Source organism: Ambystoma mexicanum, chromosome 4p (assembly GCF_040938575.1).
Source record: "Ambystoma mexicanum isolate Mex_15411 chromosome 4p, UKY_AmexF1_1, whole genome shotgun sequence".
Taxonomy (NCBI): domain Eukaryota; kingdom Metazoa; phylum Chordata; class Amphibia; order Caudata; family Ambystomatidae; genus Ambystoma; species Ambystoma mexicanum.
In genome coordinates this window covers 468,868,453-468,882,118 of record NC_090927.1, presented here as the reverse complement: position 1 = coordinate 468,882,118, position 13,666 = coordinate 468,868,453, and the positions used below count along the sequence as shown (strand labels likewise).

The following is a 13,666-nucleotide window of genomic DNA, read 5'->3' as shown; positions in this document are numbered from 1 at the left end:
CAATTAGCATACACCGTATGTTACCTTTAAATAGGTACTATTAAGGTGGAACACTGTTTTAGAATTGTCCTTGTAATCTAGTTTCCAACAGCAATCAGGCAACAATGTACTTTTAAAAAAGATTACTCAAATCTGTTTGAAAAACAAATACAAATAGATTACCTTTGACAACCACTCCTAGTCTTCCATCCTCGTTAGAATTGTCAGTACAGTATAAGGGTGGTTATACCACTGCCTGAAATGCCAACTTGTGTTTCAATAACAACAACTATAACACAGATGAAAAAGGATGATAAAAAATGAAGCTTTTTTAATATCACATTGCATTGGGTCTTATAGTATACAGTAGTATAGTACATAAATGGTACCGTCATCCACTTTTGCCACAGAAATACATGCAAGTCAATGCATTATGCTTTTAAAAAACTATTAAATTAAAACAGAATACCAACTACTTAATACCAGAAGGCACAAATTCAAGTATTAGCGTAACAAACATCCATAAAACACACAATTGTTTATGAGAATACAGTAGGTGTCGGACTCTTCTAGAAATTAGGCCTAAAAAACATTATGTTCATATAATTTTTTATAAACTCAATAACTCAAAAGGAACGCCCAAGTCAGAGTTTTAGAAGTAATTGCATTTTTTACACTAACCTCAAAAACATTCAGCAATAACTATATAGCAAGTAGCTCCACTGAAAGATCTTCAAATATACAGCTTAAGATAGCGCTGCATTGTCTAAGTTTCTGACAAACCCTGCTGCCCCCTACCAGGAAGGATGGCAGGGTCTAAAATAAGCATTGGTCGGTCCACAAGCCCTGATTTTGCAAGTAGGGTACAACATATCAAAATGCAAACATTCGCGCAACAGAGTCAAGAAAAGGTTGCTTGTATTCCTCTGCAGCAACAATGAAATGCAAATATAACATGCACATCATACAAATGAAACAAAAGAGTAAAGATGCCTTATGATGCTAAAGATATCCTGATGCAGCAACTTTACAGTTGTTTTAGGTGAGTGAATCACACATTAAAATTGCCATTTTGTAGATTATATTGCAATCTAAAGGGGAATATGCATACAACATTTTCACATGACAGATACTCCACCACATTACTTGAGCATTCACACAGGTTTAAATGAATCTGTGATAATTGATTATCTTTAGTAGTTTTGGGGCAAACAGTACATTTTGCTCAATCAGCAAACACAGGTTAATAAGCAGGAACTAAAATATACATCTTGCATAGCAGACTACCTGGTCTTTAGAAGAAAAGTATCCTGCAGTGTGTTCCCTTGGATTCCCTTGTAGTTCCGGTTATGAAAGCAGGACAATAATGTGGCTATAGCAGATGACGTTAAATTCAGTTTTAGGCACATTGGTGCACGTGTTTGTCTAAAAGGTCAGTGTAGGGAAAATAATTTGCTATGCCACAACTAGCGCTTTCATTTCAAATCTAATCGCCCACTTCCGAAGTTCAATATTGTACTTAATTTGTAATATAAAATAAGCGTTGCCCCTTTCAAAACCTATAAATCTTATTGGTTAGAAAGCAGACACTTTCCAAGATCATATCACCACATATTTTGGAGTGTTAGCATCAACACAATTGTACATGGAACAACATAAATGGGTGAACAGGGATGAATTCACATATGGGTGAATTGAGTGCTATGATTAGTAAGTAGCTTCAACAGGGCCCCCTAATCACGCTAACTTAAGAAAAGAAATGGGTTTATAAATAAGTCTACTTGCGCACCTACTATTAGTGCAAGATTGTCGCAAATGGTTATAAATTGTCATGAAAACAGTCAAATCTCAGAAATATGGCAGAAAAGACTTACTTTAAGGGTACATAAACTGGTTACGTTCTGTGTTTTGAGACCGGTTACATTGGACAGGTGATCTTAAGTAGTGTTCTATTTTGGGGTTCTGCCCTTCAGAACTAGAGATGCAACAACCAGGCTTCCTTAGTTTATCAGTTTGGTAAATTAAAGGATCTAACAAAAAATTATACAGAACCAGTACTGCAGCTTAAATAGACTTGCTTGGTATTGAATGATTTGCACAATCATAGTAAGAGAAAGAAAGGTCCCTGCTCCATTTTCATTCCCTTCCATTCATCAGTTTGGATATCATCCTAGTGTGAAGGTGGTCGTGTTTCAACCTCATATTAAAAAGTGAGCACTAACTTGGCTCAGAGATTTAAATCTACTTCTAGTGAAATTTTATTCATGTTTTAGGGGACCAGCCGTGCGTTGTGCTGTACTGTAAGTAGTTGCCAGTCAAATATGTTTTCCTCCTTTCTGCTCACGAAGCAGGAATGTTACCATTGCAGGAACATGCTCATGTAAAATCTGAAAGTCAGAAACATCTGCGCACATTACAGACTTAATGAAGAAGGTGAGAACAGATAGAGAGTACAAAATAAATGCGAGGTTCTCAAAACAAGCAGATTTTCTGTAGCACAATGTTACCAAATATGCATGTATTTCGAGCTAAAACAAATTATCTTTACCTTTGGAGGGCAACTGCAAGCCAAATCTCTTATTCACTCTCCTGTACAATCGTTTTTACCCACCCAAAGAATGAAATTGCCACAAATGAAATGTTTATTTTGCACGCCATGGCACATAGAAAATTTAGCATTCAGTCTCTTTGCTGTCTACTCGACCCTGGCGTTGTAACCTAAAAGAGGATGCCTTTTCACTCCTAGTAACAGGGTGATCGGTCAGATCCTCAAATGATTTTGCTGCTGAAGTACTATTTGGAAATGGGTCCTCATCGAAATCGTCATCAATGTGGGAGTCGGTGCTGGGATCTTCTTGGATGGTGTCCATTCTCTGGTGGTCCAGCTTGGGGGCAGCAGTCGGCAAGGCACTCATGGCTTGAAGGGGCTGGAACCGACTTACAGGCTGTGTGGAAGGGAAAGGTTTGACAATCCGGACTGATGCCGAATCCATACTGCTGAGCATTTCAACATTCTAGTGAAAGAGAAAGAAAGAAATCCAGAAATTGCAGCAAACAAATTACATGTGACATTATCAAAGACAATTCTAACAAAATGCCACTATGGCAGTGATGCTGGCAGCTTAAACGTTGAAGAAGAAAAGACTTCTTGCATTTGTTGCACAGCCATGCCACCAACAAATAACATCCAAGAGTACCCATGAAATAAAACTTGCAAAACGTAAGGATGAAAATTATATTAGTTCCAATCATCCTGGAGTTGATTTTGAAATGGAACAGACCCAATATCAATGTGCAGAACGGACCACAAGGAAACCTGTAAAGTCAGGCCAGGATAACAAATCTCACGTTGTGCATAGGTCCTTCGTGCTAGAAATTCTATTCACTTTGTGATGCCCTATCTTTTTACTTTTTTGTTTGTGCATGTATTCCTCGCTACGCTTTGAAACTGTGCTTAATAACACAATTCTTCAGACTTCCAAAAACATACTTGCTTGGAACAAGAGTACACCAGCATAGGTAAAGTGTAAATTCAAATGTTTAGCAGAATTATGTTTTGGCCTTCAGTGAGAATCATGTAACAGTAGAAGTATACCTTTTAGTGTAATCCTCTCAGTCACTGGGACCCATAGACAGAGAGTCTCTATGTCGCCACAAAGACTAAACATCCCGAGGCCCCCCCCAACCGAATCAGTCTTAGAATGTGATCTCGAGCATGTAAATAGTATATCATTGATCATCATCATTGATGATGACCTTTCATAAAATTACATGCATGATCGAAACAAAACCACAAATAGTGGAAATATATAAAGTGCAGGGCACATAATTTCTGAGCCATTATGGTGTGGGGTGTTTGTGGTGGAGTTAAAGCATACAGCTATGCATGATGCCCATCTGTAGCATCAGCTGCTACCCTCTACAAACCTCTACATTTCGCCCAGAAGAAATCCAATGCAAAGCTCAATAAATATGCCTACACCTAAAATCAAGACATCCCAACAAGAACACCAAATATTAAGATTCACGGCCCAATATAGCACTGACAGTCACATGATACACTGCATTCTCATAAAAACACTGGCCCTCTGCTATCACTTTATCCTGATATCAGCAAGTGGATCAGCCCTTGCCCCAGTGTCTCACACCGTAAAGCTCTGGCACTGAGGAACCTGTTATGCCCTTCTTTCATGCAAGAAATGCAAATTGGCTAACGTCCATCCAGGCAGCTGGCTTATGCAAATGTGGATTCTGTACCATGTGGTCACATGCACTAATAACTGCAACATTAGAATTTGAGAACCTAGGTACGCATCGCATTTGACAATGTATCGACTGTCACACCAAGTATGTGGTATATTGCAGCATTTGTGTATGTAACATGAAATATATTGGAAGTACCATAAGAGAAATTCATACTGGAATACGAGAACATCTCAGAATGCGCAGCTCGCAGGACTCCAAAAATCCACTTGCCAAACATTGGCAGGAAAAACATGAAATGGATACTAAAGAAGACATCGGATTTGCTGGACTCATGACGGTCTCGTGTGGAATCATAGGTGGAGACTGTGAACTTCAACTATGCCAGGCCAAAGCACGCCTGATCTGCAAATACAGAACTGTCTCAAGATCTCAACTAGGAACATGAATTTAGCATCTTCCTATAACCTCTTGTCCTTCGCTTGCTCCTATGTATATACCTCTGCTTTGACATTAACACAGTTATTTTGTGATAACAATAACAGGCCACGCTAATTGGGAGGTCTCCGGTAGACATTTATCCACCCATAAACTGTCAAGATAAAGCCCTAGAAACGCAAATGTTCAAATGTGCACTGTTATGAAGTATGCTCACCCGATTGTTCTGATACATGAGCAAGGTCCATCGCACAGGCATAGATGATGGGCCCCATTCTCATCAAACAGTCGCTGTATAATAATTACTTGTATTCTGAGATGGGTATTAAACTGTAGAAAAACTCCACCTGTGAACGAACCTTGCCCATCCTTGACTCCCCATTAATTTCCGCCTCATATTCCTTTGAGGGTGCGGGCTTCCTCCAATTGTTTCTTATACCAACACAGTACCCACCTGGAACCACACTGCCTTGCATCCTAAATACTCCTTATTTTTTGCAGGCTCACCGTGACTGACCCACACGGAAAAAGCACGAGCATGTATAATACACGCTCCACATGGACCTATCCATCTTCGCATTTGTAGCCAACAATATATTGTATCCATCGCTACTGCACTTACGAATGTTTAACTTTTGAATCTGGTATGCAATCCCAACCAACGGGTGCATAATCCCCATTCGAGTTATATGACAATGCATTACTTACCGTAAAAGCATTTCTGATGGTTGTATCTGTTTAGATTCACATGCTGTGCATAGGTCCGACATCCAGTGGTCACTGCGGAGTATTGCATTTTGTTTTTCGTAGTCGAAAAGGGGACGTCGACAAGGCGTGTCTGTAACACTATCCCTATAGTGACGTGCGTTGTACCCACAATCCCTCACGCGTCGAGGTCCCTCTGTTTGTATTTTTTCTGCCCTGAGAGAGCCTTCTATACGTGAGTGAGTACAGAAAAGAGAGAGATGTAGAAAGATGTCTATGTTCCTTCCATCCGAGCGGGGAGGAAGGGTGGGCGCATGTGAATCCAAGCAGATACAACCATCAGAAATGCTTTTACGGTAAGTAATGCATTGTCTTCTGATGTTTGTTAATCTGCTTAGAATCACATGCTGTGCATAGACTAGCGAGCAGTACCCAGAGTTGGCGGTGGGTTATGAGAAGGAACAGTAGAGAAAAGATGTCTTAATACTGCCTGTCCCACCTGGGAGTCAGATCTAGAGTGTGCATCTAGACACTAGTGTTTTGTAAAGGTGTGCACATAACTCCAGGTAGCCGCTTTGCAGATGGACTCAAGGGGAACATTTGCAAAGAACGCTGAGGAAGCCCCAGTGCCTCGAGTGGAATGTGCTCTTGGCTTAAAGGGTAGTTCTCTCTTAGCAAGAGTGTAACAGAGAGTGATGCATTGAACAATCCATCTAGATATAGTGGACTTTGAGACTGCATCTCCTTCTCTTCCTGCTGCCACCGAGACAAAGAACTGATTAGTCTTTCTCAGTGGTCTGGTTCTTTCCATGTAGAACATGACAGCTCTGCGTACATCTAGTGTATGCAGACTTTTTTCTCCCAAGCTGGAAGGGTTTTGAAAGAACGTTGGTATTTCTATTGACTGGTTTACATGAAATTACGAGATGAATTTTGGTGCAAACCTTGGGTGTGTGCGTAGAACCACCTTATCCTTGTGAACTGTTACGAAGGGGTCTAGAACAGAAAGAGCCTGTAGTTCACTTACTCTCCTAATGGAGGTGATAGCTATTAGGAAAGCAGTCTTAAGAATGAGGTCTTTAAGAGTTGCCTTGTGCATGGGTTCAAAGGGAGGGCCCATGAGTCTAGAAAGTACCACATTTAAGTCCCATCCGGGAGCTGGGTTAGCTATCGGAGGGTGTATTCTCTTTACCCCCTCCATGAAGGCTTTGATAACTGGTATCTTCCACCACGACACTTTAAGTTGGGAAGTGGTGTATGCAGAAAGTGCCGCTAGGTGGACTTTAATGGAATTGAACACTAGACCTGAATCCAGTAAATGGGTCAAGTACAGAACAATGTTTGTGGGAGAGCAGTCAACCGGGTTGATGCTCTTACCTCTACACCAGATGACAAATCTTTTCCACTTGCTAGAATAGCAGTGGCGAGTATTAGGTTTTCTGGCTTCCCTGAGGATGTCCATACATCTCTGCGGGAGTTGTAGATGTCCAAATTCTATGATCTCAGGAGCCAGGCTGCTAAGTTCATGGTCTGAGGGCATGGATGCAGTGTCCTGCCCTTGTCGTGTGACAGCATGTTGTACGGGCAGGGAAGTCTCACTGGGGGGGATAGGGACATCTCCATCAAGTGAGCGAACCATGGCTGCTGGGCCCACATTGGGGCCACTAGTATCATGGTAACCTGCTCCTGGTGCATCTTGTGCACCACCTTGTTGAGAAGGGGAGTCGGGGGAAAGGCGTAAACAAATTTCCCTGACCATTGAATCGACAGACCGTTCCCCTTGGACTGGTTTTGGGGGTACCTGGAGGCGTACCTTTGGCATTGTGAGTTCTCCAGTGCTGCGAACAGGTCTATTTCCGGGAATCCCCATTGCGTGAAGACGTCTAAGACGATGTCTTCGTGCAATTGCCATTCGTACTATTCGGGCAGGGGGAAGTCTCGGCTGAGTTCGTCTGCTAGCAGATTGAGTTCCCCTGGTACGTGTTGTGACAGTAGGAACATGTTGTGTTTGAGAGCCCACTTCCATATATTCTGGGACAGTTTGGACAGTCCTGGAGTGTGGGTTCCCCTCTGCTTGTTGATGTAGTACATGGCTGTGGTGCTGTCTGTAAGGACCATCACTGTCTTCCCTTGTAGGTGTTCCTGGAAGGCTTTTAGTGCTTTGAACACCGCCAGTAGCTCCAGTAGGTTTATGTGCTTGGATGCTACGTTCGGAGTCCAGACTCCGTGAACAGTTTGATAGGATAGGTGAGCCCCCCATCCTGTGAGGGATGCGTCCGTGGTTAGAGTGGCCTCCACCGAGGGTGTGGCAAAGGGTTTCCCTATTATCAGGTTTTCCTTTGTCCACCACCGTAGCGAGAGAACCAAGGCCTGCGAGACCACCACTAGATCGTCCCATTGTCCGCTGGCCTGACACCACTGGCTGTTGAGCCACTCTTGCATTGGGCGCATGCGCAGGCGCGCGTGAGGTACCAAATAAATACACAACGCCATCATACCTAGCAAACGCATCGCTTTGCGCACCGTCACCTCTCGACCTGCCACATATTGGGGGATCTGAAACAGCATGTTTTGGACCCTCTAGTTGGAGGGGAAGACGAGGCCGTCCTTTGTTCGAATTAGAGCCCCTAGGAATTGTTTGACTTGGCTGGGGTCTAAGCTGGAGTTCTTCTCGTTGATGGAGAAGCCCAGTTGGAACAAAAGGTCTACAGTCTTTTGGGTGTTTGAGAATCATGTCTCGTAAGAATCCCCTGTTATGAGCCAGTCGTCGAGGTAAGGGTATACTGGGATGGATAACCTGCGCAGGTGTGCCGCTGCCACTACCTTCGTGAATACCCTTGGTGCAGATGCTATGCCGAAGGGTAGCACTCTGAACTGGTAGTGTTTGCCCTCTATCATGAACCTGAGGTATTTTCTGTGTGCTGGCAACATTAAAATATGAAAGTATGCATCTTTCATGTCCAGTGTTGTCATGTAATCTCCCTGTGATAGCAGTGGGATCACTTCCTGTAAGGTCACCATACGAAACTTCTGGGGTTTGACAAACTTGTTCGCTGGGCGCAGATCTAATACAGGGCGCATGGTTAGATCCTTTTTGGGTACAAGGAAGTACACTGAATAAATACCTTCCATTACCTGAGATGGAGGCACGACCTCTATGGCTCCTTTTTCCAGCAGTTGGTCCACTTCTTGGAGAAAGATGGCGAGGTGTTCTGGTGTCATGCGGCGTCCCCTCGGGGGTCTGTATGTTGGGGAACTGTTGAACTCTATACAGTAGCCGCGGGCTACGGTGGAAAGTACCCAGCGGTCTGATGTTATTCCCTCCCATGCTGAAAGAAAGGATGTTAACCGGCCCCCGACCGGCGTTGCATGGGAGGGGACGCGAATATTCACGTCACTTGGTGGTGTTGTTGGCTTGGGAGCCTCTGGGGGTGGAACCCCGGCCTCTTCCCTTGCCACGACGTTGACCCCTCTGATTGTACTGGCCGCTATTACTCTGGTAGTTGCTGGCAGAGTACTGTTGTTGTTGGTTTTGTTGCTGGCGTTGTCCACGAAAAAAGCGCTTGTTACCAAATCCCCACCTATTAGTGGGTTTAGAAATTTGGTCTAAGGTCTTTATTGTATCAAATTCTTTCTTCGCGTTCTCCAGCGCGTCATCCACTGCTCTCCCAAAGAGGTTGGATTCCTCTATGGGTTTATTAATAAGGGATGCTTGTGTTTCCGCCTTAAATCCAGAATTGCGAAGCCAGACGTGACGCTTCAGTAAAATTCCTTGTACCAAAGTGCGGTCAGCCGTCTCTGCTGCATCGAGGGTATTCTTGACGATGCTTTGATTGACCAGAGAGCCCTCGTTAACTGTAGCCAGTAAACGAGTCCTTAGGGGTTTGGGAGCTTCTTCGATGTCCTGTCTGAGCTTAGCCCATTGAGCATCGGCGTAGCTTGCCAATAGGGTATTATTATTGGCGATTCTGGTAGAGAATGCTGCAGAGGTGGTGATTCTCTTGGCTAGGGCATACAGCTTCTTCCCCTCTTTATCTGGGGGTGCCTCGCTAGTAGATAGTGGGACTCCTGCCCTTTTTCTGGTGTTGGTCACGACCAGGGAGTCCGGGATTGAGTGACTCTTAATATATAATGGGTCTGATTGAGAGGGAGAGAACAGTTTCTCAATCCTCGGATTGACCCCTCTCACCAATGCAGGAGTGCAAAGAGAGGGTGTAATACGTCTCTTAACTGAGGCGAGGATAGGTATAACCTGGCTAGTGGGGGGGTTTTCTTTGATAATCCTCTCCACAAAATCGGTGTCTGGGGTGACGTCCCCAGTTTCGATTTCGAAATGCGCTGCTGCCTTCTTCAGCAGTGCATTGAAGGTGGGTTGATCATCGACAGGCGAAGGGTTCCTGACTGGTGTAGTTTCAGTAGACCTGATGACTATACTGCTACTGCTGTGTCAGTCGACCTAGCCGGTGACTGGCAGGGATTTTGGTCGCCCTCGCCTGTGTCTTCCTGGAATCCTTCCTCACATAGGTTAGTTTCCTCGTGAAAACCTTCCTCTTCTTGTTGGTCCTCAACATAGGTGAACTCATCTTCCTCTTAGAAGAAGAGTTTATGTCCTCCTGTATGGGGTTATAAAACTTCTGGTATTTAGCCCTTGGACTCTCAAGGGGTGCCTCCCTTGGTCTCTTGGGGGCCCTGTCTTCTGGGATGGACATGAACCTATCTAGTTTGTCCATACAGGTCTGGAACCTTTCAAAGGTCCACTGAGGTCGGGAACTGACCTGATCTGTTTTCCGGCGCCTTCGGCGTATCTTTAGCCTTGTGCGCGGTTTTCGGCGTTTCACTCGCCGTACGTCTTTGGCCGTCCTTAGATGCTATGCGCGCGAGGCTTTCGGCGATCATTCTCTCTTCCGAGGGATCGGTCGCCGTCGCGCTATGGAGCATCGAGCCTTTACTCGTCGAGTCCTTGGTCGTCGAGTCATTGGTCGTCGAGTCCTTGTTGGCAACGTGAGCGCTCTTGCGATGCGGGTCGCCGGAAATTTTGGTGTTAGCGCCCTTATTTTTAGAGTGCCCAGTCGCCTGTCGCGGAAGCGGTGGCGGGGAGGGCTGACGACCCTTACAGTCGGTGGAAGACGTCGGTGGGCCCGGCGTCCCCGTTGGCGCTATGGCTGTCTTCGTCTTCGACGAATGTGTGCCTGGGGGTATGTGCTTTGGTGTTTTTCTGTGTGCGTCCTTGTCGCCGGGGTGTTCATCCCCATAAGCTGGGCGTGAGCCGGGCTTGTCGGGGCTGGGGACGGACGACGAGGAGCGTGAACGCTCCTTTGAGAGGTCTACAGCCTCCGTTACGGGGGCCGTGTAGTCACTGTCCTCGTCACACTCGGCGGCAGCGGGCGAGGAGTCAGGCCTAGACATGGCGTAGGCCGCCCACCTTTTGACCCTGCGGTCCTTTAGAGTTTTGGGCTTTAGTAATTTGCAGGCCGCACAGCCGTCCTCCTGGTGATCGAGGGGTAAACAACGGTTGCACCGTTTATGCTTATCCTTCCAGGTATATTTACCCTTGCAAAGCGGGCAAAACCTAAATGGCGTCCTCTCCATAGCTGAGGGTAATAGGTGTGACTACGACCTCGAAAGAGAGGGAGGGGAAAGAGAAAGGCATTCTTAAAGAAAAGAAAGAAAGACCACAAAGCTCCACTCTCCCTACTGTGTATGGCCGACATCCGCCGGGGAGGAGCGTGGTGCCAGAGGACAGAGCAGTATCTAACAAATGGAAGAGAAAAAGAAGAAAAGAATACTTCTCTGGGGAAGACCACGTCTAAGTACTAGGCCCGAGGCCTAACCCAGGAGCGCTGGTGAAAGCGGTCCATTCCCATCGACGTGGAAAAGAGGACCGAGGACTGACGCCGGTGGGCGGAGTCAGGGGAGCACTTGCTTCCAGGGCCACGCCCCTGCGCGCATCTAAATGTATAGGGGAAGATGATTTTTCTGGTGAAAAAGGTTCCGTTTCCTGTCCCTAGCTAGGGGCGCCCAAACAGCATGGAGGAAAGGGACGGGACGTAGGAGTAATTGAGTGACTTGAAGGAAATTCGGAAACAGTGGGGAAAAAATGAGGGACACCTACTAGCTATGCAACAAAAATGCATCAGAGAATGGGAATGTCTTGGCAAATTTGATTATGTACGCAACACCCAGAGGTCGACACGGAGGAGGATTAGCCAGGCAGGCTGTTGGCGTGGTTGTGCAACAGAGAAGAACCCAAGGAAAAGATATGCACCATGCGAGATGCGGAGGGGAATGTTGGGACTACTCTAAATGAGATAAACAAGACGTTCTCCAAGTATTATGAGACACTGTACTGTGCAGGACCGGCAGGCAACAAAGGAGAAATCACTGAGGCTTTGGCTGAGATAGGACTGCCCCAACTAGACGAGGCGAGAGCGGACATTTTGGATGCCCCGCTCACAGTGGACGAGATCCTGCCGGTCATACAGTCACTACCAACAGGCAAAACTCCTGGGCTGGATGGCCTACCGGGAAAATTCTACAAAACCTACCCTGCGGCACTCGCAGAGAAGCTCCTCGAAATTTACAAGGAGGCATGGGAGATGAGTCGACTTCCTCAGAGCATGCAGAAGACTGTGATTGTACCAATACATAAACCGGGTAAGCCTTCCTCAGATTGATTAATCAGGATTATAAAATACTTACTGCCTTTCTAGCAAATAGATTAAAGGGGGTGATTGGTGAACTGATACACGCCGATCAGACTAGGTAGGTGCCAAATAGAAGCATTGCTTGGAATTCACAGCGACTCCACCATGTGGAGGATGGTGCCAGGCATCTTGGGATGGACTGCGCAGTTGCTTCTCTAGATGCAATAATTAAAACGTTTGATTCTGTTAGATGAGTCTGGCTGCATGCAACGCTAAAGCAACTCGGAATAGGGAGAGGGTTCTGCAGATGGGTGGAGCTGCTGTACATACAACCCCAGGCCAGCCAGCAAATGGCAAGACAGATATCTGGGGAGTGCACAGGGGCACTAAACAGGGCTGCCCGCTGTCCCCAATGCTATTGGTCTTAGCCCTGGAACCCCTGGCAGCTTATTTGCGCAAAGACTATGGGGAGGCAGGGCTAATGGTGGGCGGAGTTCGACTTTTAATCTCGATGCATGCAGACGACATGTTGGTTTATGTACACTCGCCGGTTGAGAACCTACCGCACATTCTAGATATAATAGATTTGTTTGGAGAGCTCTCCGTCATTCATGTAAGTAGGGAGCAGTCCTACCTGTACCCACTCGCAAATCTTGTTGGATTGAGCCAAGACAATCCGCCTGACCTGGGGCTGAAGTGGCAAGTGGAGTCTTTTCGGTACTTGGGGGTATATGTCATGAACGATTTGGCTGCGGCCTGTAAACCCAACATGCAGAGGGTCCTAGAGGGCGTCTTTCGGTCAATGTCTTTTTTGGCACCGACTGCCCCTCTCTGTGAATGGCAGAGTTTCCCTGCTTAAGATGGTGGTATTACCCTGCCTGCTATCACTTCATTAATATACCCTACGAAATTCACAAAACGTTTTTTTGCAGATTTGGACTGAAAGGTGTGAAGATTTCTATAGGGAAATGGCGTGTGTAGGATTGCGCTAAAAGCCTTGCAGGGGGATTATGATCGAGGTGCTATACGGTTGCCTAAGTTTGAGCTGTGTTACCTGGCAGGACAGGTACAGTTTGTGACCAGCTGGCTGGCGGACAAATCTACGCTCAACTCAAGTCTCCTGCAGCAGACAATTGGGTGGTATTTCCTCCAAGAGGTCCTGTGGGTGACAGACCTGGATGTCACTGTGGCGCTCTGGCTCCTACAACTGGGTATGACAATATGGCGCAGGGTATGGAAGCTGGTGGGTGTTGGGGACCCATACCCCCAAACAACCCGCTAGTAGGTTTTGCAGGGAGGGGGCGGGACCCTGCATTACAAATGAGAAGGAACTGAGAGACTCACGGAATAGCCGCAATAGGAGACTTGCAGGCAGATGGGAAACTGGCAGACTTTGGAACGTCAATGGAAAGTACCGGCATACACAGGGGACAATTTCTGATGCACCAGACTCTGGTCAAGAACATTCAAATTAGATGGGCAGACTTCCAGGGAGGCACAGAGGGGGGACCAGGTGCAAGAAACACTGTATGATGTAGCTGAGAGTGCACACACAGTGTCCAGACTATATGAATTGCTGTTGTCTGCATACAAGAGTGCGTGAGAAGCGGATGTTGGGAGAAGGGTTACTCTATTCTAATACATTTTCATATAGCGCCAACTAACGCGCAGGTCTCAGAGAGCTCAAGCACACAGTA

The 13,666-nt window shown here is 46.0% G+C and overlaps 1 protein-coding gene across 2 annotated transcripts in view; it reads right to left on the bottom strand.

The window, feature by feature from the left end:
- Window positions 1–282: 282 nt before the first annotated feature.
- ADAM17 (ADAM metallopeptidase domain 17) overlaps window positions 283–13,666 on the bottom strand; it is a 1,432,827-nt gene continuing 1,419,443 nt past the window's right edge. Inside the window, exon 18 of one of the 2 annotated variants that reach the window (XM_069605996.1) lies at window positions 283–2,993. Coding sequence is in view for 1 of the 2 variants with exons in the window: in XM_069605995.1 (XP_069462096.1) it covers window positions 2,652–2,993 (342 nt within the window). In the remaining variant the exon portion in view is untranslated. The remainder of the gene's footprint in view (window positions 2,994–13,666) is intronic. The other variant, XM_069605995.1, reaches the window with a different exon arrangement.